The following is a 25,991-nucleotide window of genomic DNA, read 5'->3' as shown; positions in this document are numbered from 1 at the left end:
GCCGTGCCGGGCCGTGCTGTGCCGTGCCGTGCTGTGCCGTGCCGTGCTGTGCCGTGCCGTGCCGTGCCGTGCCGGGCCGTGCTGTGCCGGGCCGTGCCGTGCTGTGCCGGGCCGTGCTGTGCCGGGCCGTGCTGTGCCGGGCCGTGCCGTGCCGTGCCGGGCCGTGCCGTGCCGGGCTGTACCGTGCCGTGCCGTGCTGTGCCGTGCCGGGCTGTGCCGTGCCGTGCCGGGCTGTGCCGTGCTGTGCCGTGCCGTGCCGTGCTGGGCTGTGCCGTGCTGTGCCGTGCCGTGCCGTGCTGTGCCGTGCCGGGCTGTGCCGTGCCGTGCCGGGCTGTGCCGTGCCGTGCCGTGCGAGGGCGAGGAGCTGCGCTTTGGAGCAGGGAAAGCGTTGTCCGAGATGGTGCTGTTCGACAGGGCAAGTTTGGGCTGTGGGTGTCTTAAGTGCGAAGGTAGAAGCGGCATGGAAGCACGAGGAAGGCGGCTGTGGGGCGTTTGTGTCGCTGCTCCGAAAGTAATGCCTCCTGTTTTATTGCGTTGGCACAGTGCTAGAGGTGGATGTTGGTGAGATGGCAGCAGAGGCTTGAACCTTCCTCCCAATCAATACCCCTTGCCATGTTGTTGCTGTGGGGCAGATAGCAGCGGAGGAGCCCCTCTGTCTGGCTGAATGGTGTTGGATGTGGGAGTGCGAATGGAGGGAAGAGCTGGGTTTGAATTCCTCCGTGCAAGAACAGAAAGAACAAATGGCACTCGTTGATGCTTTTGAACATTTATGGAGTGGCTGTGAGCACAGGGAGGGCTGCAGGTGCTTTTCAGCAGCGGTGACAGTAGCTGTGTGTCCCCTCCCATGGCACAGACCTCCATGAGCTCAGCATGCAGCTCTGGTTCACCTGTTCACCCCTGGTGAAAATGCAGGGCTCAGGGTGGTGCGTGTTGAAAAGCAGCGTTTAGTAGCTGAGAATTTGCTCTATCCAGCAGTATTATTGTGCCCCTTGTTGTTTCCATGGCAATAAACAAAATGCCTTACTTCCTGAGCAACATACTCATTTCCTCTGTATACTGTTCACTAAGGCCACTCGCTTTTAGTATCTCAGGGCCTGTTTGAGCATCAAGCCCTCATACTGGGCATAGGGAACATCTGCATGTTCCTTTCAGGCCTCTCTAGGTTATGTGAGCAACCTGTGGGTGTGGAAAGTCCCATCCAGTTCTGGTGGGGCTCTGTGTCAGCCCAGTGCACACACCTAGTTCCACGTTGTTCTCAGGCTTTCAGGGGACAGGGCTGGGAACCCCCGGAGCGTGGGCTGTGGGTTGTGTCACAAGGTGTGGTGCACATGAGATATAAATGGTGAGTGGGGCTGTCAGCTCCCTGTCCTTGGAGCAGGTAGGTCTCGAAGGGGTATGTGGGGCTACGGGCTTCTTGTGTCCCTGCCTGTGGTGGGAGGGTGTAGGGGAAGGGAATGCATGGGGAAGGGGCAGCTTTCACCCTCTGTCTTTGAGGACAGTTTGAGGAGCCCTAGGAAAGCAGTGCTGAAGGATGATTTGTGTGCACTTTACTGGACTTCAGTAAAGCCTTTGCCACTCTCCTTCACAACATCCTTGTGAGAAGCTGGCTGCCCATGCTTTGGGTGGGTGTTCACTCTGCTGGGTGAAGCACTGGCTGGATGGCTGGGCCCAAAGAGTTGTGGTCAGTGGAGTTAAATCCAGTTGGCGGCCGGTCATGAGCAGCATCCCCCAGGGCTCGGTACTGGTGCCACTTCTAATTACCATCTTTGTCAGTGATCTTGATGAGGGGTTTGAGTGCAGCCTTGGTAAGTTTGCAGACAGCACCAAGTTCGGAGGGAGTGTCGATCTGCCAGACGGGAGAAAGGCACTGCAGAGGGACCTGCATAGACTGGATCAGTTGGCTGGGGTAGAGTGTATGAGTTTCAGTAGAGCCAATTGTGGGGTCCTGCATTTTGGTCACAACTCCAGATAACCCTACAGGCTTGGGGAGGAGCTGCTGGAAAGCTGCCTAATAGAAAGGGACCTTGGTGTGCTGATGGACAGTCAGCTGAATATGGGCCAGCAGTGTGCCCAGGTGGCCAAGAGGGCCAATGGCATCCTGGCTTGGATCAGGAATGGTGTGGTGAGCAGGACTAGGGAAGTCATCCTGCCCCTGTACTCGGCATTGGTGAGGCCTCACCTCAAGTACTGTGTTCAGTTTTGGGCACCTCAGTACAGAAAGGACATGGAGGTGCTGGAGCAGGTCCAAAGAAGGGCAGCAAGGAAGGGCTTGGAGAATGTGCCCCACAAGAAGAGACTGAAGAAACTGGGGCTATTTAGCCTGGGGTAGAGGAGGCTGAGGGGAGACCTTACTGGTCTCTTCAAATACCTGAAAGTTGGTTGCAGCAGAGCGGGGTTGGTCTCTTCTCACTGTTAACAGGTGACAGGATGAGGGGTAATGACCTCACATTGCACCAGGGAAGTTTAGGTTGGGTATCACGAAGAACTTCTTTACAGAAAGGGCTGTTAAGCTCTGGAATGTGGTGCCCAGGGAGGTTGAGTCACCATCCCTGGATGTGTTTAAAAACCGTCTGGCTGTGGTGCTCAGGGCCGTGATTTAGCAGAGGGCTGTTACGGTAGGATGGTGGGTTGTGGTTGGACTTGATCTTGAAGGTCTTTTCCAACCTGAGCAACACTGTGATTCCATGTGTATACTCTTCTGGTGAGGCAGCCTCATCCTGAGGACACAAGGTAAGTGAGTGTCTGGTGGTCTTTCTCTGAAGAACAACAGAGATCTACATGTGATTTAATGCTTGAGTGATCAGTTGCACCAGGACCAAGCCCAAAGCTGTCGGTGTTCCCAGAGGTGGGGTGAAACCCGGTGTGTGTGGTGCATCAGACAGGACCTGCCTGCCCTCATAGCACCTACCTGCAGCACCGCGCTGCCTGGGATCGCCTCCTGCAGGCAGGTCCTGTGCTGCAGAGCTGTGCCGGCACTGTGCAGTTCAGCCTTGCTTGAGAGGCTTTTCTGGAGCAGAAAATCACACTGGGCCATGTTCTTGTGGACGATGTTTGCGTGCGTGCAGTGTAAGCAGAACAGATTCGTTTTTTCTCTGCTTTTCCTATAGTTGCAGCCATTGGTAATTTTTCAAGGTGCTTTCATGCTATCCTCTGTGCAAGCCTGATTGTTTTCCAGTTAACTTGCTCCTTGCTCCCGAGTTTCTGTTGCATTTAGAAGTGTAAGCAGGTGCTTGCAGCCAACAGGCTGCGCTCTCCGCTCTGTGCTGGGAGTTTCTAGCTGTGCTTAATGCTGTGTGCTTTGCATTGCCTTGGGAACCTTGTGGGCTTTGTGTGACTCTGATGTCCTTTGGAGCGGTCCTTGTCTGATGGTCCTTGTCTGATGGCTGGGCTGCTGGTGGTGTCACTGCCTCCTGCAGCACTGCAGCTCTTTCGGAAGCATACCTGTGTGTTTTGGACTCTGTTAGTGTGCTTTTAGGTCATATTCGCTGAGACTTGTGCTGGAACTGGTAACTTGGGTGCCATCCCTTTACATCCAGTTGGGGTGCTTTTAAAGTCTGCTGGAATCTTTCTCTGCTTTCATCCAAAAGTGATTCAACATCTTAGAAAAGAGTCTGGAGAAAAATCATCTCTGCGGAAGTGAAGTGAATGTAGATGGCTGGAGGCAAATAGCTTCTGACGTGGCTCTCCCTGAGTGCTCTTAGGACAGCTTGTCAGCTTATCACAGCACAGAAGGACAGGCAGATATAATGGACCTCATGTTTTCACTTTTAGCTGCTTTCTATTGCCCTGGTTCAGGAGCTCCCTTGTAAGCACCTGAGGATTAGTGACTGCCCCATACAGATTGAGGTGCATGCAGTACAAAACGATGCAGCAGTCTGAGCAGCGCTGCTGTGCTTCTCAGTGTTTGCAGGCAGAGGCAGCAGAAGGTTTGCAGTGACAGCAGTAGAGACTGAAGCTTGAGGCCTCCCCTGCTGGGGGAAGGTGAACTGGTTAAGTTGGAGAATCCCCCCAGCAGCTCAGACATCACTTACATTTACTATTTTTATGGACCGTGAACTATTACATGATTTGGCTGAAAATATGTGGTGTATTTAGTGGTATTTGTCTTTGCTAATAGCTGACATTTTACAGTACTAATTTCTGTTAAATTCAAAGGCTGGGGTAATGCTGGACTCGCAGTGGTTAATTGCTAAGAAGTGTGAAAGGTTCTGAATTGTATTCTCATAGTGTTTGCTGCTGTACTGAGGATGAAACCAGTTTGCTCAAGGACAAAGTCTGCAGACAGTTAATAAAAGTGGGTGTAAGGAGGTGTATTATCTCTCCCTCCAGAGTTTTTTTAAGGCTGTGTGGCTGCAGCATAGTAGCTCTGCTGGGAGCTTAGTGAGCTTGTGGGGGTGCTGGGGCTTTTCCTCTTCCGTTTGCTTGCAGAGGGCTAAATGCTTTCAGTGTTTTTTGAAAAAGCCATGGAACCATTTCTATGAAAGAATCGATGAGCATCAGAGTCACGTGAACTTGCACAAGCAGATATGCAGCTTGTGAAGGAGTGAGCTTTATTTTCAAATAATTTGTTCTTGTTGTCTTATTCCTAGCCTTCCAGAGGAGAGACTGAAAGTGCTCGCCTGCCTGAACCAGCTGAGACAGACAGTGGACATCATGAAGGTAACAGCAGTGCTGTGTGGGCTCTTCTCCCAGTGCCCTGCTGGCACATGCAGCCATGTCTCTCTCCTTATCTCTTTCCCTTCCTTCCTGCTCAGTCCCAGCAGCTGGTGCTACCGCTGTGCTTTTCCCTTGCAGAGCAGGAAGCTCCAAGCCCTCCTCAATAGCTGGTGGTCTGAAAACCACGTTAACCAGAACAATTGTTAAGATCAGCAGTTAAGAGCTTGATGTGGGCACCTGGCGGTTGTGGGAGACTGGATAAGAAATGAGCTGCTGTTTGAAATGTGAGAAGCTCCCTTTTCACATCTTCTGTCTTGTAGAGCCTCTGCTTTTTGTGCTTTGCTACTTCAGCCTCTGGTCTCTGTTAACAGCTCGCCTTTCCCTTACACTGTTTGTGATGTCCAGCAGCTTCTCACAGCTGGAGAAGCTGTGTTGGCTTAACCCGATCCCAGGCTGCCCATCAGACAACACGGCTCTGTTGTCTGTGTGTCTGATGCAGCTCTACCAGTTTGGTGGCAGGGAGGAGAGAGAAGACAGAAAAGCCTTAATTACTTTAGCGTTTTACTGAGATACTTCAATTGTGAAATGGCTTCTTTATCTTCTATTTTGATGCAAGGATTAAATGTGTGTGTTCTCATCCCCAGTAAGTGACTGTGGTTACTTGGGTGTCTTCCAAACTGCATATCTAGAGGTGATTAAGGAGTGCTTCAGATTTCAGTTGTCTTGAGTTTTCGCTTCTGTTCTGTGAAGAAGGTTACAGTTACCATTTCCATTCTTTGATCTTTTGCTTGGATTTAAAAAAGAAAACATGCAGTGTCAAACCAAACGCCTCTTAGTGGATATCAAGATCAGTCCTGCACTGCATCCAGCCCTGGGTCCCCAGCACAAGATATGGACCTTTTGGGGAGGGTGTAGAGGGGGATACAGAGGTGCTCAGAGGGCTGAAGCACCTCTACCATTGAGACAGGTTGAGGGAGCTGGGGGTGATCAGCTTGGAGAAGAGAGGGCTCTGGGGAGACATTACAGTAGCCTTCCAGTATTTAAAGGGAGCTACAGGAGAGATGGGGAGGGACCCTTTGTGAGAGAGAGTAGTGACAGGATGAGGAATAGCATCCTTGAGCTAACAGAGAAGAGATCTAGATTAAATATTCAAAAGAAATTTTCACTCGGGGGGGGAGGGGGAACTGGAAGAAGTTGCTCAGAGAAGCTGTGGAGGTGTTCATGGGCAGGTTGGATCCCTGGGCAGCCCGACTGAGGGGATCCCTGCAAACAGTGTGTGTTGGAAGCAGATGGGCTTTAAAGTCCCTTCCAGCCCAGGCCATTCTGATTCTATGATCTCTGACACTGCAGTATTCTCCTTTAAGTGGAGGAGCAGATATCATTGATAAAGACAGCAGTTTTCTCAAGTGTTAAGAACTGGAATTGAACAGAAGAGATTCTAGAGGTTGTCTGGGATTGCTGTGCCTCTGAGGAGCACAGCTCTGTCTTCTCTGATGCCATGCCTAAGTAACTCTCCAGGATAAATCTGAAGTTAAACCAAATATGTCAATTTTAAAGGTCAAGCCAAGCACTCATTTATACCAGTACTGCCTCTCCCACCAAATCCCTCACCCTTCTCAATGTCCTTTACCTTAGCCCTGTTAACTTTCAAAGTCAAATAAACATTGATTGCATTATTGTTTGACTTTTGTAGGTTTTTAATGATCCAGTTCATGGGCACATTGAGATACACCCTCTTCTTGTTCGCATCATTGACACACCTCAATTTCAGCGCCTGCGATACATTAAGCAGCTGGGTGGCACCTACTTTGTTTTTCCAGGAGCCTCTCACAACCGCTTTGAACACTCATTAGGGTAAGCTGGTGTAGCCTTGTATGCATGTCTCTTTTGCATTTGAACATCTCTGAGATTGGTTCCACAGATGTGGAGTACCATCATTGCTGCCATTGAAGATTTGTGACAACTGTTGTCATGGCATTTTCTGTCACCTGAATCTTCCTCTCTTGCCTGTGTTATTGTGGACTTTTTAGTAAACAAAGGTAGACAGAAGAAGAAACCTGCAGGGTGGATCAGTGCTGTCCCCTCTTCTTTACCTTGTGGTAAGAATAATGGCAGTCAGAGACAGTGAGTGCTTTATGTTCTCCCTGGTCAAAATTTGAGTTTGAAAGCATGAAGTGAAGGGTGGTGAGACTGCTCCGAATGACATGTCAGACAACTGTAATCCCCTTAGATTGCCTAGCACAGATGATTTTAGTTGTAATGTTTGCATTTGTAGTTATGCAATCAGGGTCAAGTTGTCAGGCTGTTAGCAGTGCTATAAGTTAAAGAAACAGACTGTGGACATAAGAATTTCCAGGGTGTTGCTAAATCTGCGGAGCGTGAACAAGAAGAATGATACGTTTAAGCTTGTTTTGAAGGTATATCCTGAGGTGCAGAGGGGCTAAACTAGTCAATGTTTTCATTCAGGTCACCTGGCCAGCTTGCTTTTGTAGTGCTCAAATAGAGCACGGCTGACCACTGCCCACTGTGAAGCTAACAGAATGCAAAAGACTTGCAAAAGATTCACATTAGTGAGGGGAGCTTGAATTGATTGCATCTGATGAGCCTGAAAAGAGCAAAAACACAAGGAATGTAAACAAGCTCTCATATAAACAAACTTTCGAGCAAGAGTTTGAAAACTCCAATGGCAGCAGCAGCCTTTTCTTCCAAACAGTTCTGTTAATCCATACAGTTAAACCTGGGACAGTTATTCTCAACTCACTTTGGAGATTTCCACAGGTTTAAAATAGAGGAGGTGAACTTTGTGTATATTGGTAGAGTAGAAAAAAAATAAAAGCAGTCAATAAAGTTGTGTCCAGTGAAAGACAGAACAGCACACTGAGTTGGAATGGACCTTCAAAGGCCGCCTGGTGCAATGCCTGACCACGTCAGGGCTAACCAGAAGTTAAAGTAGGTAATAAGGAATTGTCCAAACGCCCCTTGAACATGGCCAGGCACAGGCCATCCACCACTTCACAAGGAGCCTGCTGACTGCCATCATGGTAAGCGAACATTTCCTAACACCTGCTCTGATCCTCTCCTGGCACAGCTGCTCCTGGGGACAGTGCTAGTCACCAGCCACAGGCAGATGTAGCCCCATTGCTGGCAGTCCTCAGAGCTTTGCCACAGAGACAGATCAGCACGCAGTGCAGCACAGACCTGTTTGTCACACAGCTGCACAGTCTGTCAAGGGATGCTGTGAGTGACAACCACTAAAGCCTCACTGAAATCCAGAGAAACTGCCTCCGCTGCCTTCCCTTCATCCACCACACGGGTGACTTTGTCATGGAGGGAGACCAAATAACTAAGGCAGGACTTTCTCCCTCATGATCACCTGCAGACTGTGCCTGATACCGGCTTTGTTCTCTAAGTGCCCTCAGTATCCCCCAGGACAGCCTTCTCCATCACTTCTCCCTGGACTGACAGGTCTGGAGGATCCTGGCTCTTCCCTCGTGTCCTTCTGGTGGATGGCTGTGACACTGGCTGCCTTTCACCACAGTCCCCACGGTCTCAAGACCTTTGGTAAATTGTTGGAGGATCCCAGCAATAACACCCCTGAGCTCCCTCACCCCTCTGGGCTCACTCCAGGCAGACCCTGCAGACTTGTACTGCTGCTAAAACCTGCTCTTGCTTTAAGATGTTCAGCAACCCTGAAGATAAATTGATAAAGGAAGTGAAATAATTACAATAAGCTGTTGTTAAAATCGGAATTCAAAAGAACAAAATGCTTTTGTGGCTGTTGTAGAGCTCTGGCTGGAAGTAGGAGAGTTATCTGTAAGCTATGATGCTTCAAGAATCACACTGCCAGTAATGTAATCTGCTCATGCAGGGATATCTGCCTGTTATGAAATACTGGAGCTGCTGATGCATCTTTGCCTCCTGTTGAGTGATGGGGCAGGGCTTGGTGGATCTGTGGGGGTGTTTGTTTTCCTGTGGGTTTGTGAGGCAGTATTGGCTACATGAAAACAAAAGTCTGCAAGGATTTCAAAATCAGAAGCTTTGCTTTAATTGAGAGGAGAATTGAAACTGGAACTGAAACCAAAGGCTGATGGTAACTTATTAATTTATGGGAAGGAGGAAGATGTAGAATCTGCTTAGTTAGCAGAATACTGTATTAGGGTGTTGTTCTTTCCAAATAAATTTGGGTGCAGCATCTCATACTTTCTTCTTTCAAATGTGTTGCTGTTGTCTAAAGCTCTATGACAGGAAATAGGTTTCCTGTGCTTATCTTACAGGTCAGGGCTTGAGTATCTGCGGTGTGCTGTGTTTCAGATGAAGGCTGTGACTTAAAGCAGCAAAACAGAATAGGTGAACTGCTCTTTTTCTGTTCAAGGTAAAATACTGTTGTATTCACTTCCTGTGTCTGTGGCTTTTTCTCTGCCACAGGGTGGGCTACCTTGCAGGATGTCTGGTTCGTGAACTGAAGGAGCGGCAACCAGAACTGGATATAACCCAGCGAGACATCCTCTGTGTGGAGATTGCTGGGCTTTGTCATGATTTGGGTGAGCAAGAGTTGAATGGTTTGTTTCTCTCTGAAAGCTGACCTGCAGGAAGAGGTTGCTGTGAGATCAGAATGTGTGAGCTCTCTCAGGCCGCTCATGGTCACTTTCCGAGATGGGAGCTGTCTGTTGCTGTTTGGTGCAGAGTATCTCTGTGGAGGCAAGTCAACCTGATGAGCGTGTTGCCACTTTTCACAGTTTTTCAGTGTTGTTTTCTTATGGTGTTTTAGAGTCTGTAGATGCGTTTTCCTCGTGGATGATGCTGAGATCAAATCAAACAGGAGAGAATCCAGGCCCTTAGTTTGCTCAAGATATTTCTGCTGGCAGCTGCATCTCAGATTAAACCCGCATCATCTTTATTTTTAAGGTCATGGGCCATTTTCACACATGTTTGATGGAAGATTTATTCCTCTTGCTCGTGAAGGTTTGAAGTGGAAGGTAGGTGCTTCAGTACTCCAGTAAAATGAAAGACTCAAATTTTTAAAGGGAAAGTTAATTCATCTGTAACAGTTGCTAGCACTTGTGAGCATGTAGTCATCATCTGGCCTTATTGAGTCATTTTGATGGCATAATTAAAGTTGTATCATGATCTTCTCATGATTTTTCTTGTTCTTTTTAAATGTCTGGAGAATATCTACCCCCTTAGTGTTGCTGTGAGCAGATACAGCCTCACCAGTGAAATAGAAAGAGGTGTGAGGGAGTGGTGGGGGCAGATGTTTGTCACCAGTGTTCCCTAAGGATCAGTACTGTGTCCAGTCTTATTGAACAACCATATGAAGAGATGGAGTCCATCCTCAGCAAGTTTGGTGATGATACAAAGCTGGGAAGAGTGTCTGATGCACCAGAATGTCGTGCTGCCGTTCAGCAAGAGCTTGGCAGGCTGAGAGCTGGGCAGGGAGAAATCTACAAGGGCAAATGTAGAGTCTTGCACTGGGGGAGGAATAACCACATATACCAGTACAGGATGGGGCAGCTGGAGAGGAGCTCTGCAGAGAAGGCTCTGGGTGTCCTGTGGGTAACAGTTCAGCCGTGAGCCAGCAGTGTGCCCTGGTGGCCAAGAAGGCCAGCGGTGCATTACAAAGAGCATGGCCAGCAGGGTGAGGGAGGTGGTCCTCCCCCTCTGCTCTGTCCTGCATAGGCCGCATCTGGAGCACCGTGCCCAGTTCTGGACTCCCCAGCTCAAAAGTAAACAGGGATCTCTTAGAGACAGACCAGCAGAAGGCCACAAAGATGATACAGGGCCTGGAGCATCTCCTGTGTGAGGGAAGGCTGGGAGCCCTGGGGCTGTTCAGCCTGGGGAAAAGAAGGTTGAAAGGGGATCCGATCAGTGCTTATAAATGTCTAAAGAGTGGGAGGCAATTGAATGAGGCTGGGCTCTTTTCAGTGGTGTATAGTGATAGGACAAGGAGTGCTTCCCAAAACAAGAACATAGGAAGTTTCATCCAAATGTATGGAAGAGCTTTGGTACAGAGTGCTGGCACAGGCTGTGCAGAGAGGTGCTGGAGTCTTCTCTGGAGATATCCAAACCTGCCTGGACACTTTCTGTGCAGCCTGCTCTGGGGAACCCGCTTTAGAGGTTGAGATTGAGGAGCTCCAGAGGTGCCTTCCAACCCCTATGATTCTGTGATCTCCACAGAAGTGCAAGTGCTATTGAGCTTTGATGCAATACCTTGAGGTACTTGTGTATGCATGTCCTCTTGCAGATCTCATTGTATGGCACTGGAAAATTAAATGGCTGGGTCTTGCAGTACCCATGGTCAGGTTCTGAAGAGGCAGAACTCAATGCAACTACACCCATCATTTTCAGAGCGTTTCTTGACACTATGCACTATGCACTGGTTTCCTGTTTGGGTAGATAAAAAATGATCAGAAAATGAGCCAAGTGTTACCCTTGCACATCGCTGGCAGCACACCAGGCATTGCTGCTGTGTTAGGAGAAAGCTGTGGCACTTCAGTAATGGTGCTTGGACTCAGTAATGTGATGTTTAGTTATCTTTTTTCATTTCTTCACAGCATGAAACTGCTTCTGTTGAAATGTTTGCGCACCTGATTGCATCCAATAAACTGGAAGAAGTCATGGAATCGTACGGTCTCATCCTGGAGGAAGACATGGTCTTCATTAAGGAGCAGATAGGAGGGCCTATAGATGAGACAGCTTGTGAGGAATCGGTGAGTTGCTGTATTGCTGCTGTGGTTGTTTGAACAAACACGTTGAATTTTTCTGAGAGTCAGTTTTACCAAGAGACTGGATCATTTTTCCATCTCTTCTGCTTTATTCTCTCTGTTTTTGGAGACTGTGTTTTTAATTGGCCAGGTGTAGAAAATGTGGAGATGGTTTATGTTAACAATCCAGTACCCGATAACAGAGCTGCCAGCTGGCAGATGTGAGGCAGATGTGATGACTGTAGCAGTCATCAAAGTGTATCCCAGTGACGCATACAGAGGTGCAGGGATAAGACTTGGAGAAATGCCTTGATTCAGGAGGCAAGGAAGAAGACATCGTAATTATTATTGTTTGCAACTCTATGAAAGAATCAGGCCCTCCCTCTTTTTCCTGCCCTTGTTTTCTCATCAAAGGTATCTGTCCACTTAATACTCTTATCAGTAGGAGATCTGTTGTGATCGTCTGGTCCCAAACAAGTCACCCATAAATGTTAGCACTTACCCATTATTTTCTGTTGCATTAGCACGTGGTGCTGCCAAATATACTATAGGCCTCTGAAGACAGAACACTCAGCATAACAGAGCTCAGTACAAGATCTTTGGGAAGGCAGTAGTCATTTACAAAGTCTGCAGATTGATTTTACCCACTTGCAGCGGCTCAAACACAGGTCTTGCTGTCTGCTGCTTCTAATGGTCTTGGGCCAAGTTCTTGCCTGTTCTCTGTTCCTTGTTTGGACTTTGTGCCTGTTTTCCAGCAGGATAACAGGAAAAGCAGTGTTACATGTGACAGCTGCCAACCTTCTTGACATCTTCCCAGTCTTCTGCCAGAAGTCATTTATGTTTTGCTTGTTTAGCAGAGCAGGGGCTCTTCTGCTGATGAGTGCCTGTGCTGTGACGCTGTCACCCCGCAGTCCTTCAGGTTCTGGCATAAATAACACATTCTTCCATCTTACTGCTGCCAGCTGCACTCCTGATCATCATCCCCATGACAGCTCTTTGTTGTCAGCCTGGGATGGTTTTATCCTTGATGTGCTCTCCTCCCACTGTTCACACCGGTTTCCCTTCTCCTTTGCATCCAAGTTAATACCTCTGTAATGCTAATGTTAGCATTAGATTCATATATCTCAAGTAATTTTCCCCCCAGAATTTCAAGGCAATGTTTATTTAACTGAAGAATGATTAAATGTTTAAGAGAAGTTTATGTGCAATTTGTATTTTATGTTCTGGCATTGATTTACTGTTTGCCTCCTGGCTGAGTCACTCCTCAGTTGTGGGTTAAGAGTTCAAGTCAGCTGTCAGAGCAGTCATTGTTTAACATACCTAAACAGTTGTTTTAAGTGATGTTGTAGAGCTGATTGCAGAAGACTGCAAGGGAGTGACTTGTGGGTTTAATTCATTCCCCTCGGGGTTAAATAATTCCAACCTCTTCCTTTTCTTGTTGCTACAGATTGTTTGCACTTCAAAGCTGCATGCTTCACGTTGGTAGAATAGGGAAGTAGATGTTCATAGCACGTGTGGATTTTGTTCTTCCTGGAATTCTAGGAATTCATCAGCTTAGTTGTTGTTCTGGGTTTGTAATGCACAGTGCAGCCTTTGAATCTCTTCTGTTGTCTTTGTGTTCTTTGTTACCTCAGTGTAAGATTTTTATCATAGCTAAAGTGGAAGTGCTTCAAAAGTAGTTCAAAAGTTGTGGGGTGTTCCAAAAGGAATGCCTCCAACTTATTTCTGTGGAAACTACAACAGATACAAAGAGCACAATAATACTGTTTGATAGGACAGATTTGCAGCTACAAAACACTGTTTTTCAGTGTACTCACCACCATTAGCTGTGCATTTTCAGCAGTGATGAACAGGAGCTGCATGCCAAACTTGTACAGATCTGCAGCAGCAGAGGTGACCCACTGAATAGGAGGCACTGCTTTTGGAGCAACCCTCTTACCATTGGTTTAACCATAGTTAAATTTCTTACTGTTTCTCCTTTTTCTTCTTGGCTCCTCTGTCGTTAGTGGCCCTACCGAGGACGACCAAAGGAGAAGAGTTTCCTATACGAGATAGTGGCAAACAAGAAAAACGGCATCGATGTGGACAAATGGGATTATTTTGCAAGGTATGGATCTTACAGCTTCTGCTCTTGTTCAATCACTACTGAAACAGCACTGCTTTACCTACAAGTGTGACCTCACTGTTAAGCACTCGCTGTGGAATATTTTCAGGGATTGCCACCATCTAGGGATCCAGAATAATTTTGATTATAGGCGCTTTATTAAATTCACTCGTGTTTGCGAAGCAGGAAACCAGAAGCATATCTGTACCCGTGATAAGGTAAGCAGTGTGTGTGAGCTGGGGGAGCGTCAGCAGCCACGTGTCTGCAAGGTGTGTGAGCAGGGGGGAAGCAAATGATTGTTTTCTGTGGTTGTTTTTGGTTCAGGAAGTTGGAAATTTATATGATATGTTCCACACTCGGAATTGCCTGCACCGACGAGCCTACCAGCATAAGGTTGGCAACATCATTGAAATAATGCAAGTATTACACTTCTTTTGTCTTGCACATCTTTTATTTTATTTTATATTTGGAATTGTAAATCCATTTGGAATCGTCACCAAATCAATAAGCTTTGACATGCAATGAAAGCCACTTGGCTGTGTAACCAAATTCCGGATGTTTTAAAGGTTCAAAATATGGGCCTGTTGGAGTGAGCCCAGCAGAGGGCCACGGGGATGCTCAGAGCATGCAGCACCTCTGCTGGGGGTGTGGGAGGTTGGCCGGTTCTCTCAGGAAAGGAAAGGATCTGGTAGACCTCACTGAGGCCTTTCAGTAGCTAGATGGGCCCCCAGGGAAGCTGGGGAGGAACTTTTCATCAGGGAGCTTTGTGATGGGACAAGAGATAACAGCTTTAGGCTGGAAGAGAGCAGACTTAGATATTTGGAAGAAATTCTTCATGCAGAGGCAGTGCTGCTCAGAGTTGTGGGTGCCACAACCCTCCAGGTGCCCAAAGCCATGACTGGGCCCTGGGCAGCCTGGAGCTGGAGGGGCTGTGAACCCCCCCCAAAAAAAAGGTGAAGGGACAGACAACAGCATCTTTCTGCATTAAATCCAATTAGAAGCAGATTACAAAAGCCCTGAAGGAGTTCTGGATGGGGATGTTGTTATGCTGTTTTAACTGCTGACAGCAGGAGCTGAATCTTTATCTGCACGTTAGAGATAGCTTGAGTGCTTAGAGGAGCAAGATTACTCACAGGTGGAAGTAATGAGTGGGCTTACTATGGCGTGGCTGAGGCTCATCTGTAAAGCTGCAGCAGGAGGAGTTCAGGACCAGCTTGGTTGCCTTCCTATGTTCCTACTTCGCTTGATACCTGTAGAAGTTTCCTGGTAACACCACTTCTCTTCGGAAGTATCCCCAGATGTTTTTTTAATACAGATCTTGGCTGCCAAGTAACTCTGTTGTGTTTGGAAAAAGCAACACAGAGGATTGCGTGGCACAAGGAGAACTGGGGGCTTTGGAAGAACTTACCTTTAGAAAATGTTTTTCCACTAGGACAAGATTTTGCACATATCTGGTGCTTCAGCTCTTCACAGCTTGGTGTTCTCTCAGTTAACTGCGTCTGTAAAAGGATGTGGTCTTCTGAGGGTGTCACTGCAGCTGGCTGACCATGTTAATGTCTTGCAGGGTCCTGCAGCCATCTGAGCGCTGTTAAACCCATAGTCTGAAGCAGAACAAAGCAGACTTCCACCTTTCTTGAAATAAAGTTCAGGTCTGATCTGGGCCTATTTTCAGAACATAAAAAAGGCTCTGTTCAAATGTGAAGTGACAGCACGGAGATGGGATGTGCTGCAGTGCAGCTCTGCTGCATGTTTAGGGCACAATTTGTCTTCTCTTTATAGTGTAACCAAAGTTATTTTTTGACTCTGAAGTATCACCTAGAAACATCTCATTGCTTAATTGTTTGTTTTGCTTCCATCTAGGATTACAGAAGCCTTTCAAAAAGCAGACCGTTTTTTTCAGATAGAAGGCTCTAAGGGGAAATTGTACCGGATCTCTACAGCGATGGAGGACATGGAAGCCTACACTAAGCTAACTGGTATGAGCTCTCAGAATTCCTTTTAGAGTTGAACAACATGAGTGCCTCTTAGGGTAGGACTCTTTGTACAAGGCGAGGAGATGTTTGCCTGCGACTAGGACCCTTCAAGTACTGCTTTTGTGCACAGGTGGTGGTTTAGACCTGGAGCATCCATTCAATCTCTGTGCTTTCACATCTTACTGGGAGAGAAAAACCTCCTAGTTGAAATTAATTTTATGGAGAGGGAGGAACACCAACTTCTGGTTTTCTGCATGCATTAAAGGCCAGGTCATTGTGCGGTCAAGCAGTCGTAGCTGTGCCCCAGTTTTGTTGTACTTGTCACAGATGGTTTGTGAGTTAGCTCAGAGCAATGCTGCGTCTCACTACATCAGGTAGAGGAGCACTGCATGTGCGTTGTGTGGAACTAACCCTGAGACAGATTTTGGAGGGCTCTGATAAGACCTAATTTAATTTGCTTGAGGCATCACAACCCTTCTCGCAAATGCAACAGAAGAAAACAGTACATAAATTAATTTATTCCTGGATGTTTCTAGTTTCTTTGGCAAGGTCTTGTAAACATTGTTCTTTGGGGTAAACAAAAGGAGTGGCAATCTGCTTAAAGACCTTTAGGGGAACTCCAGTGTGATTACATAGTGAAACAATTGAGATGAGACTTGTGATTGTTTCCTAGACAAACAGTCTGACTGCTGGCAGCCACTTCCCCCAGGTCTGGTTCAGCGCCGCCAGGAGGAAAAACTTGGAGAAATCATAAATTCCCAAAAAAACTGACTTGTGTTTTCTGTCACACAGTTCAGTCTTTTCATCACTTCTGTGTCTTGGTTTTGGCTGTCCCTCCTGACCTTCACTGCACGGCACACCAGCACTCCTTGTTGGTGGTCAGTGCTGGTCTTGAGCAGCAGCATGGGGAGTAGAGGCCAGTGTGGGCATGGCAAACCCTGATGCACTGAGGGGCTTGTGGCTGGAGTGGCTGCAGGACAGAGGATGCTTCAGTCCTTGCAGAACTACTGCTCTGTGCATTTAGCTGGTAAACTCATTTGTTTGTGTATTCTGTTTTCTTCTTGTTGTGATTACAAGCAGACTGGCAGTGTTCCCAAGGAGTGGCAGCTCTTGCTGTGCCTGGGAGCTGCTGCTCACGAGAGTTTCCAAAACATTCCTGAGTGGAATGGCAACTTTCCCAAGCCTCCACTATCAAACTTTGGCTGGCCACCAGAGGGGCTCAGGAATTCTTTCTTTGGCCTATGGGCAAGATGCTGGAGGCTGAGGGCGCTGTTGCAGAGGATCTGCTTGCTGTTATCTGTGTTAAGTTGAGGATCTTCTGTTGGTGACCTTTCATCTGCTGTGGCCACGTACAGCCTGATTAAGACTAAATTCTGTGTGGGTTAGGACCTGTCCCAGGGGCTGTGTGGTCTGTAGGAGCAGCAGTGCAGGAGCACCAGAGTCCTGTTGTAGCTGAGCTGTGACATCTGATGAGCTCAGAGCAAGGAGGGTGTCTGTCCCCTGCCTCTTACAGTCAGCAGCAGAGAGGAGCTAAACATCAGGCTGGGGTGTTCCTGATCCAGAGGGAGAGTTGGTCAGCAAGGAGAAGGATGGGGGGAGTATGTCAGCGTCAGATGTAACGGTGGAAGGGCATGTGTTTTCTCATCCTAAACCAAGATACTCCCTTCCCTGCATCCAGTGGAAGCTGGGGATTCTGTGAGGACAGCAGGCTTGTTTTCATTAGTCCATGGTGAGTGATGCTTCTGGGAAACTGTCCAGCTGCCATCTGGATCTTTGCTGACACTCAACCTCTTGTGAGGTTCTGCAGTAGCAGGTTCTCCAGCTTCTCTCCATGATGGATGAATTGAACCACCTTTTTGTAGCCTTCTGATCTTGACAGCAAATCCTAATTTTTGTAATGATGACACAGAAAGCAGTTCCTTGCTAATACTCTACACACGTATGTGTTCATGGCTTTCCTGTTTTCCCTGGGTTATCTCTCAAGCTGAAGAGACAGTCTGCTGTTCCTTGGAGGGAGTTTCACACTCCTATTAACCTTAGTAAAGGTGTTCTGGTCATCATGGTTCATAGTTTACCTGGTTGTTGTGGGGGGAGCTTCTTGCTGCATTAGGTGGGGTGTTGCAGAGTTGTACCTGCATGGATGCATGGCTGATTCTGGCTGGGGAATGCGAACAGATGCACAGAGTGCAGCTGTGTTGGCTGTGTGATGGGTGAGCAGCATCCAGATCCCAGCAGTTTCAGGACAGCCAAAATTAACCCTTCTGCTGTGAAGCCGTAGCAAAAGAAACCTGGGGATGTTTGAGATCATATTACAGGTGGTTTCTCAGCATCTACAATGTTCAACCATTCTCTCAAAGTGTCCCTTTTTCCTGGATTTTCAGTTTTTCCTATTGGTTTAAGCCTCTGTCTCTCTACGTGCGTTTTTCTGTCGTAATGGATTTTGACTGAAATCTCTACAACTCTGGCAGATAATATCTACCTGGAAATTCTGCACTCAAGTCGTCCAGAACTGAGAGAGGCACGAGAAATCTTGCATAAGATAGAACGGCGTGAATTGTACAAGTTTTTAGGAGAGACTCAACCCGAAGAACAGTGTGAAATTCCAAAGGTAATTCCCATCTCTGGGAGACTCTGAATCCTGTCCTTCTAAGAATGTTCTCTGAGTCACTGACCACCTTTTTCCTCTTTCTTTTTTTTTTTTTTTTTTGCTGTTGTTGTTGATAGTGATTAGTTTTGTTTTGTTTCTAAAGCTGAAACAATACTCTAAAAATCATAGAGCTACAGAATGTCTCAGATTGGAGGGGCCTTAGTGATCACTTCATGCCAACCCCCTGCCACAGGCAGCATTGCCAGCCACCAGACCAGGCTGCCCAGGATCCCACTCACCCTGGCCCTGAATGCCTCCAGAGATGGGGCATCCGCAACCTCCCAGGGCAACACATTCCAGCACCTCATCACCCTCTGAGTAAAATATTTCCCCAGAATCTAAATCTAATCTAAATCTTCCCTCTTTTAATTTAAAACCAGTCCTGTCACTATCAGAACACAAAAAATTTGGTCCCCCTCCTGCTCATAAGTTCCCTTCTAGCAATGGAAGGCCACGATGCCATCTCCCTGAAGCCCTCTCTTCCCCAAGTTAAACCAGCCCAACTCCCTCGGCCTGTCTTTATAGGAGATGTGCTCCAGCCTGCCGACCATCTTCATGGCCCTCCTTGGGACCTGTTCCAACAGCTCACGGCCCTTCTGTGCCAGAGGCCCCACAACTGAGCACGGTGTTCTGGATCTCTCGAGAGCAAAGCAGAGGGGACAACCTCCTCTGTTGATGCAAGCGCACACTGTTGGCTCATGTCGTGACTTTCTGTCCACTAGCACCCCCAAGTCTTTCTCTGCAGTGCTGCTCTCAATGAGTTCTTCTCCCAGACTGTGCACATACCTGGCAGTGCTTTGAACCAAGCGCAGTGCTCTGCACTTGGCCTTGTTGAACCTCATTAGGTTCTTGAGGCACCACTTCTTGAGCTTGTCCAGGTTCACTGGATGCTTTCTCTTTTGTCAGCTGCACCACTTGGCTCAGTGTCACCCACAGACTACTGAGGGTGCACTCAATCCCACTGTCTATGTTGTCAATAAAGATGTTGAAGAGCACCGGTCCCAGGATGGACCCCTGAGGGGCACCACTCATAATTTGTCTCTATTTGGATATAGAGCCATTGACCACAACCCTCTGTCTGTGACCATCCAACCAATTCCTTATCCATCAAACAGTCCAGCCTTCAAGTTCATCTCTGTCCAATTTAGAGATAAGGCTGTGGTGCAGGACCATGCCAAAGACCTTGCAGAAGTCCAGGTAGATGATATCAGCTGCCAAATAGGATCAGGAGTTCTCTCCCACCCATCCTTGTCCTTATGTTGCTGGGTTATGGAATATTTTAAAGAAAATTGGGAAGATTTTTATGTACAGACAGCCAGAAGAATAGAAAAAAGATAGAAAATCAGAAGTTGATTATTGCAGAAATGTTTGCAGAAGAAAAAACACTGCAGTGTGATGGGAGGCTGACTCACTGGTGGTGCTCTCATTGTTCCCAGCTGGGTTCTGCACTGGTCTGCACCACGTAGGGGTCACTCAAGAGGTTGGTGGGTAGGACTTGCTCTCAGTCTAAACCTAAACCTTTCCTTGGCTTCTGGAGTCACTGCAGGCTGCATGTACACATCATGGTAATCCCTGTTCCTCTCAGCAGTACTTCTGTATTTGCAATGGACAAATCTGCTGCTTGCTGCATTCCTTCCCTGCTGGACCTGTCTGCTCTGTGCTCAAAGCTTCTCTTTGCTCTCTCTGGAGTCTCAGGTGCTCCTGGGAAATCTTCATCAAATTTCACATCTTGTACTGGCCATTGCTAAGCAGGCAATGTTCTCTCTCCTGCACAGCCACAGCCTTTTAAAGAGAGCGCACACCTGTCCATAAATAACAGTTCACCACACCGTGTACGCTCAGCGTTAGTCCAGCTATTGGCAGGGAATGTTCTCCTGGCTCCAAAACCAGACGAGGCCCTTTGTGGGTTTCTGCTTTGGAGGTGGGAGCAGTTCCCTCTGAAGCTGACAACCTTGTTTTGCCTACTTTTCTGCACTGATTAGTGATGTTACTGATGCTGACTGTCTCTTCATTATGTTCTAGTGGTTTTTTTTTTCTAGTAAAAACTATGAGAGGGTGACAACCTGCAGCACTTAATTAAATATAAAAAGCTCAGTAAAGATATTTAGTATTCAGCTTTGGGGAGCTGAACTGCATAACGCATTTGTGCTAGCGAACAACTTGCTTGGAAGTTCTTTCTTTTCTTCTGAAACTTTCCATTTTCATGAAATATCCTGGCAGGGCTGTCCTTGCTTCCTGCTGCCAGGTGTAAAGTTCTTTGGATCTTTGTGTTTTGTTATGGTTGGTTTGGTTTTGTTTCTGGAATCTAGCAGCAGGGCTCTGGCTGTCTGAGGTATACAAGGGTTCTGATAGCCAGATTGCTGTAGGAAATCTGTAGGACTCGACCTGATGATGCAAATATGCAGTGAGAGCTGTTTTCTTTCTCAGGATGAATACGATGGCCTGGCAGGTGACATTGCTAACTCCAAGCCAGAAAAGGATCCTCCAAATGTGGAGCTGAAGGCTGAAGACTTCATAGTTGATGTAAGTGTCCTTCCAGAGCGAGCTTAGCACTAATCCTGCTCAGTTGCACACAGACATTGGTCTGTGTTGTCCCATAGGCTGAAGGTGTGGGGAGGTGGGCTCTTCTCTCCAGCCACACCGATGATGGTGTGTCAAACAGATGCTGACGCTGTTTAAACTTCATCAAGTTTTATTAAGTAATCAGTTGTTAATTACTCTTCTATTTGACTACTCTCATTTAAAGAAGTACTGTGAGCATCTGCTTGTATTTATTGTTAGAAAACAAATGACAGAAGTTAACGAACGTCCTTTTTATTTGTTTTGTGTGCAAGGTTGTTAATATGGATTATGGAATGAAAGATCAGAACCCCATCGATAATGTTCTCTTCTACTGCAAGGCTGATCCTTCCAAGGCCATCAAGATCAGTAAAGAACAGGTAGACTCTTATCCTCCTCAGTTTCACAGCTGACAGTGGGCGCCATCGTGGAGCTTCGTGGTGGTTCTGGCAGTTTTTGTGCATGAGAGTGGTGAAATCTGTGTCCTGCATGGACGGCTGGACTGGATGGTCTTGGAGGTCTTTTCTAACCTCAATGATTCTATAGTTCTGTGTGAAGTCCCGATGGCCTTTACATATGAACAGCCTTTCACTTGTTCTGAGGAAAATACAGTTTTTGGGTAAAACTCAAGGATTATAGGGAGGTGGTTCCTTATTGCTTTCAGTTTGTTTGAGAATGAGTTGCATGGACTCTTAAGTTCAAAGAAGGACTAAAGCTTATTTATTTGTGCTTTTTTTATTTATTCCAAAGGTTTCAAGGCTTTTACCCGGGACCTTTTCAGAGCAGGTTATCCGGGTTTACTGCAAGAGTCAGGATCCAGTCATTGTTTCTGCTGCAAAGCAGTATTTTGTTCAGTGGTGCATTAAGAGGAATTTCACCAAACCACAGGTAATGAATTTAGGTATTATTTTCTAGAAGTTCTTGTATTAAAAGTCTTGGGACTCAGACCTTGTCTCTGGGGCAGCGCTGCTTCCAGTAACCCAGCTTCTGTTTTCCTTGTGGGCCACATCTGGTTGTGCTCTGGTTTCACTGAAATGCTGACAGATTTCCACTGGTTTAACTCAAGTACTGGGACAGTCATGTTTAGTTAAAAATAGCTGACATCCACATGGATACTCACTGATGCAGGTTTCCTCATACAAAAGCTTGAAATGCCACAAGGATTGAAAGATCCAGAGATGTGATCAGATCAGTTTTTCCTATTCCTTTGCCTCTCTTTCTTCCCTGCTCATCAGCTATTCAATCACTGCTCCCACCGAATATCTGTGGTCAGTCCATTGAGTCTGAGAGTGCAAAATCCCCAGGGCAACACAATTACAAACCTGTACTCTTACGGCAACCATTGTGCAGGCTGAGTGCTTGGAAGGCCTTTCCTGTGCTGTGTCCCTTTCCTGCCACATCTCAGACATACAAGTTTCCAGCTCCAAGGCAGGAGGAGAGGCATGTTACTGCTTATCTGAAGTTTTGTTTTGTGCTGGGTCAGTGTCAGAACTAGCATGGCAATTAAAAGGGAAAGCCTGAAGCAGAACCTGGGTCCGCATGCCTTGCCTTGTGTTCCTCCTGCCAAAAGTGATGGAGAAGCCTGTAATAACTCTGACTGTAAAGTGATTCGTGATGTAGCTTCCCCATTGCATCTCCTTTGCAGGAAGGTTGATGTCTTTTTCTAATAAAATTACTGTGTGTTGATGCTTCCAGCATTATCCGTCATTGTAAGGAAGCAGTTATGACATTACCAAGTATGTTTTTCTCACTAGAATATGTAATGGAACCATTCCACTGTGTGTGTGAGGGGTCAGGCTGGAAGCCTGATGAGCTGGCAAATGCATTGCTGAATTTCTCTCCCAATTATTCACATTGGTTTTAGTCTAATTGTCACACCACGGGAAGGAACAGCCTTTCTTTGTTTCCTTGTTTGTTTGCTTTTCTTTTTTTGGGGTCTATTTTCCTTTCCCTGGGATCAAATCTCAAAGTGAAACCTGCAAGTTGCTTCAGAAGTGCAACATAAACACTTTGTTCTGTGACCCTCGCATTTCTGCTGTTCATTGCGTGTGTTAACATCCCTGACCTTGCATCTTCTTTCCTAGGTACAGCTGCAAATGTCATTCAAGGAAAGAGCTATGTTCTCTGCAATGGCAGATCAGGCAGTAGATTAGTGTTCTCCTGTGCTAGAGCTGCAGCTAGAGGCATGAACAGTTTTGTGTCAGGGTTCATTCATATGTGGTACTTCTGGTGTCTATCTCATGGGAGCAGTTACTTTCTGAAGGGCATTTTGCAAAGCCATTGGATAACGGGCTGCCTTTATCCTGCAGCCACATTTCTGTCATTCAGGGGTGTCCATCTGACTGCAGCGTGGCAGTCCCAGCTTATTTCTGCTTGTTCTGCCCTGTCCTTGCAGTGTTTAATCATGAGATTAATGTATGTGTCTGACAAGTGTGAGCACAATGCCTAGGCCATACTGGTTGCTGTATGGGATGTACCTTAAGGTGGTGAAGGCACCTCCAAGCAACTGCACTTGGTAGGTGCAAAGGTTTAAATGCGAGGCTGGGGAATTCAGAGCAAAAACTTAGTGTTATAGAAACTTACAATAATGTTTCCAAGCTGTGTACCAGTGCTCATAATAGGAGCCTTTTGAGCTTCCTGAATTTGCTGCTATCAGTTTAGGAAGAGGTGAACTATGAATAGTGAAGGTTTCTCACAAGCATGGGGAGTTGTTTCTCCCCGCCCTGGTTTCTACCACTGACTGACAGCAGTTTCCATCTCTGCAGTGCAGTGCCTTCCATACTCACTGATGTGCAGTGCCTGTGGGACCTTGTGTTTAGTTTTGCTCCATCTGGTGGCGAGCTGCTTTCCCCTGCTTTAGCACAGCGAGTGAAAATGAACACATTGTCACGAATGTTCTCTGACTTTCAATAACAGGATGGTGATGTGGTTGCCCCTCATCTAACTCCACTGAAACAAAGCTGGAATAACAGAAGCAGGGATGAATGCAAGACAGCTTCTGAACCCAGCTGCAAGCAGAAGCTTTCCTTCAATTAGTAACGCATCTCCTTTTGCACTGTCCACCCACCTGCTCAGAAGATGGGGAGCTCTGAGCAGCGGCTCTTTTAAAATGCAATCCAATATACTGTAAAAGAAAGAAAAAAAAAAGATAGAGCAATGCAGCAGTGCATTTTACAATACAGGATGCTTTTATGTGTGCACTCAGACTAAGTGCACGTTTGGGTTGAACTGCTACAGAGCTAACAGATAACCTGCTACGGCAAAGCAAGCTCAGTTCTCACTTATTTTTTGAATGTATCGGTGCTGCTGTAGCAGGAGGAGCTTCATTTTAAACAGAAAACAACCATTGATTGTAATGGCCAGAAGTGCAGTAGGTTTGTTACTGCTCCTTCCGGTCCTGATCCCTTCTGGAGACTATCGCAATGTTGCTGGAGCTGTTAGAAAAGCTTCTGTTTCTATTTTAAACTTTATGATTCCACCTCGTCTTATTTTCTGTAATGACCTTTTTATTAAAGATGGCTGTTCTGCTGTTCAGGAAGCTGACTGGATGCAGGCCTCTTGCTATGAAAGTGACCTCACGACTTGTATTGAAGTAGCACAGCCCTGCAGCGACACGCAGCATTTTACTGGTTTTGTAGCATTTGTGATACATTAAATGTAACTTTTGTTTTTTCTTTTTTTAAACTGCTACACTGAACTGTACAAACTCCTCGACAGCTCCATGTTTGGGGTGCTTGCAGGAAAGCAGAGCAGATGCTGCGTGTGGCGGTGCTTCTCCTTGCACCCAGCGCACACTGTTCTGCATTTCGCTGCACTGGGTGGTCAGGCTGGTCAGGAACCCTTCCATGACTGCATCCCGTCCCTGTTTTTCTGGTTCAGTGGTTGCTGCTCTGGTGCATTTTTTATCTCCCTTATAGACAATAAGGGCTCTTATAATCTCCACTGTGGACACTGCTGGTGCAAGCATCTGTCCCATCAAAAAGCAAACAAGGAAGACTTTGTTCCCTGTTTTACTCAGGTTTAAGGTGTTCTCTTTGAAGGCTGCTTTCATTAAATGAAGCTAACTAATAAAATATCACCCATCAAGCCTACAAAGTAAAGTGCTCTTTAATACTCAGAAATTGGAAAAGAGCTTTGGATCTTTGTATCTGAAGTGAGAAAAGAGAAGCCGAGTCTTAACAGCCCAGCTTTTGAAACAAGGGGTTGCCGCGTAAGAAGGTGTTGTCACTTCTCCTGTCTGATTGTTTCCTTGGTCTGGAAGCTGATGGCTGTGATGTAAGAAGGGCCACTCACCTGCTGTACAGATGTGGTCTGAAACAGCCAGAAATTGTTCTGCGCTCAGCTGCTTGTTGAACCTGTGTTTAATGGTGATGCAGCACCAACTCTGCTGTTGCTGGTAAGAGCATTTCACACCTGCAGTGTACCAGGTAACTGCTGGAAGGTGGAGGGACCTTTATAGAAGCTTTTGAAGTACTTGTTTTATGGTTCGGGGAATCACATTGTAGAGTGAAGGCATTTATCCCCATTATCTACGTGAAATCAAGCACTGTGCCATCATAACATAATTCTATCACTGTTCCTTGGGTTTGTTTTGATGCTGTTATAAAAGGTGCACTTTATATTTGGGAAAGGCTTTCAAATTTAAGCAAAAATGTTGTACATGGAACTTTAACACCTGGTAGTTGAGGCAGCGTTTCTTTTTCTCAGACATAATCTGAGCCTTTCTGTGATAAAAATAATAAACAGCGATTTTAATTGCAGTGTGTGAACTTTATTGAAAGCAGCAGTCTCACTGTGCAGGGCTTAACAGCCAAATGAACTTCTGAAGGTCCCTAGAAATGATTAGGGCAAGCTGGGAGGATTGAAGTCCTTGTGCGTGTTGGTCATTATGTGCAGGTGGAGCTGATGGCTGAAGCTCAGTGCTGCTCCATTCAAAAAGGCTTGGTCCTCCTTCCCAGCGCTTCCACTTCAAGCAGGGCAGTGTGGGGCTGTCAGGGATGCCTCGGTGTGGTCAGAGCAGAGGCTGCTGCTGCAGGGCAATGTAAAGGGAGGGCTGCAGAAGGCAGGTGAGCAGCCCAGGGAGAATGCAGAGCTGGTACACGTGGCGGCTGGTGGAGAAATGCAGGAAGGGCCAGCACTGATGGGAGATGTGTGAGGTGTGATCCTGGTATTAGACCAACTGGTTACTGGACACAGTGCTCACCGATGAGGATGAGCTCATTAAAGAAGTTCTGATTAGAGTTGTTCTGAACTGTCATGGAGCAGCTTCATCTGCAGCAGTCAGGATGTGCTCTCAGCTCACCTGCAGATGATATGAAGCTGAGATGCCTATGGCCCCTTTGTTCCCCTGC

General features: G+C 46.9%; 1 protein-coding gene across 1 annotated transcript in view; it reads left to right on the top strand.

Moving 5' to 3' along the window:
* Nucleotides 1–25,400, top strand: part of SAMHD1 (SAM and HD domain containing deoxynucleoside triphosphate triphosphohydrolase 1) — a 26,617-nt gene extending 1,217 nt beyond the window's left edge. The window contains exons 3-16 of the mRNA XM_015881226.2: nt 4,590–4,659; nt 6,350–6,510; nt 9,082–9,197; nt 9,562–9,632; nt 11,208–11,363; nt 13,364–13,464; nt 13,571–13,679; nt 13,786–13,877; nt 15,322–15,437; nt 17,903–18,042; nt 20,509–20,604; nt 20,916–21,020; nt 21,391–21,528; nt 23,557–25,400. Of these exons, the coding sequence (XP_015736712.1) occupies nt 4,590–4,659; nt 6,350–6,510; nt 9,082–9,197; nt 9,562–9,632; nt 11,208–11,363; nt 13,364–13,464; nt 13,571–13,679; nt 13,786–13,877; nt 15,322–15,437; nt 17,903–18,042; nt 20,509–20,604; nt 20,916–21,020; nt 21,391–21,528; nt 23,557–23,676 (1,591 nt within the window). The 3' untranslated portion in view covers nt 23,677–25,400. The remainder of the gene's footprint in view (nt 1–4,589; nt 4,660–6,349; nt 6,511–9,081; nt 9,198–9,561; nt 9,633–11,207; nt 11,364–13,363; nt 13,465–13,570; nt 13,680–13,785; nt 13,878–15,321; nt 15,438–17,902; nt 18,043–20,508; nt 20,605–20,915; nt 21,021–21,390; nt 21,529–23,556) is intronic.
* The last annotated feature ends 591 nt before the right edge of the window (nt 25,401–25,991 follow it).

The sequence above is a fragment of the Coturnix japonica genome, chromosome 20 (assembly GCF_001577835.2).
Source record: "Coturnix japonica isolate 7356 chromosome 20, Coturnix japonica 2.1, whole genome shotgun sequence".
NCBI lineage: Eukaryota > Metazoa > Chordata > Aves > Galliformes > Phasianidae > Coturnix > Coturnix japonica.
This window is presented reverse-complemented; position numbering and strand designations above follow the sequence as displayed.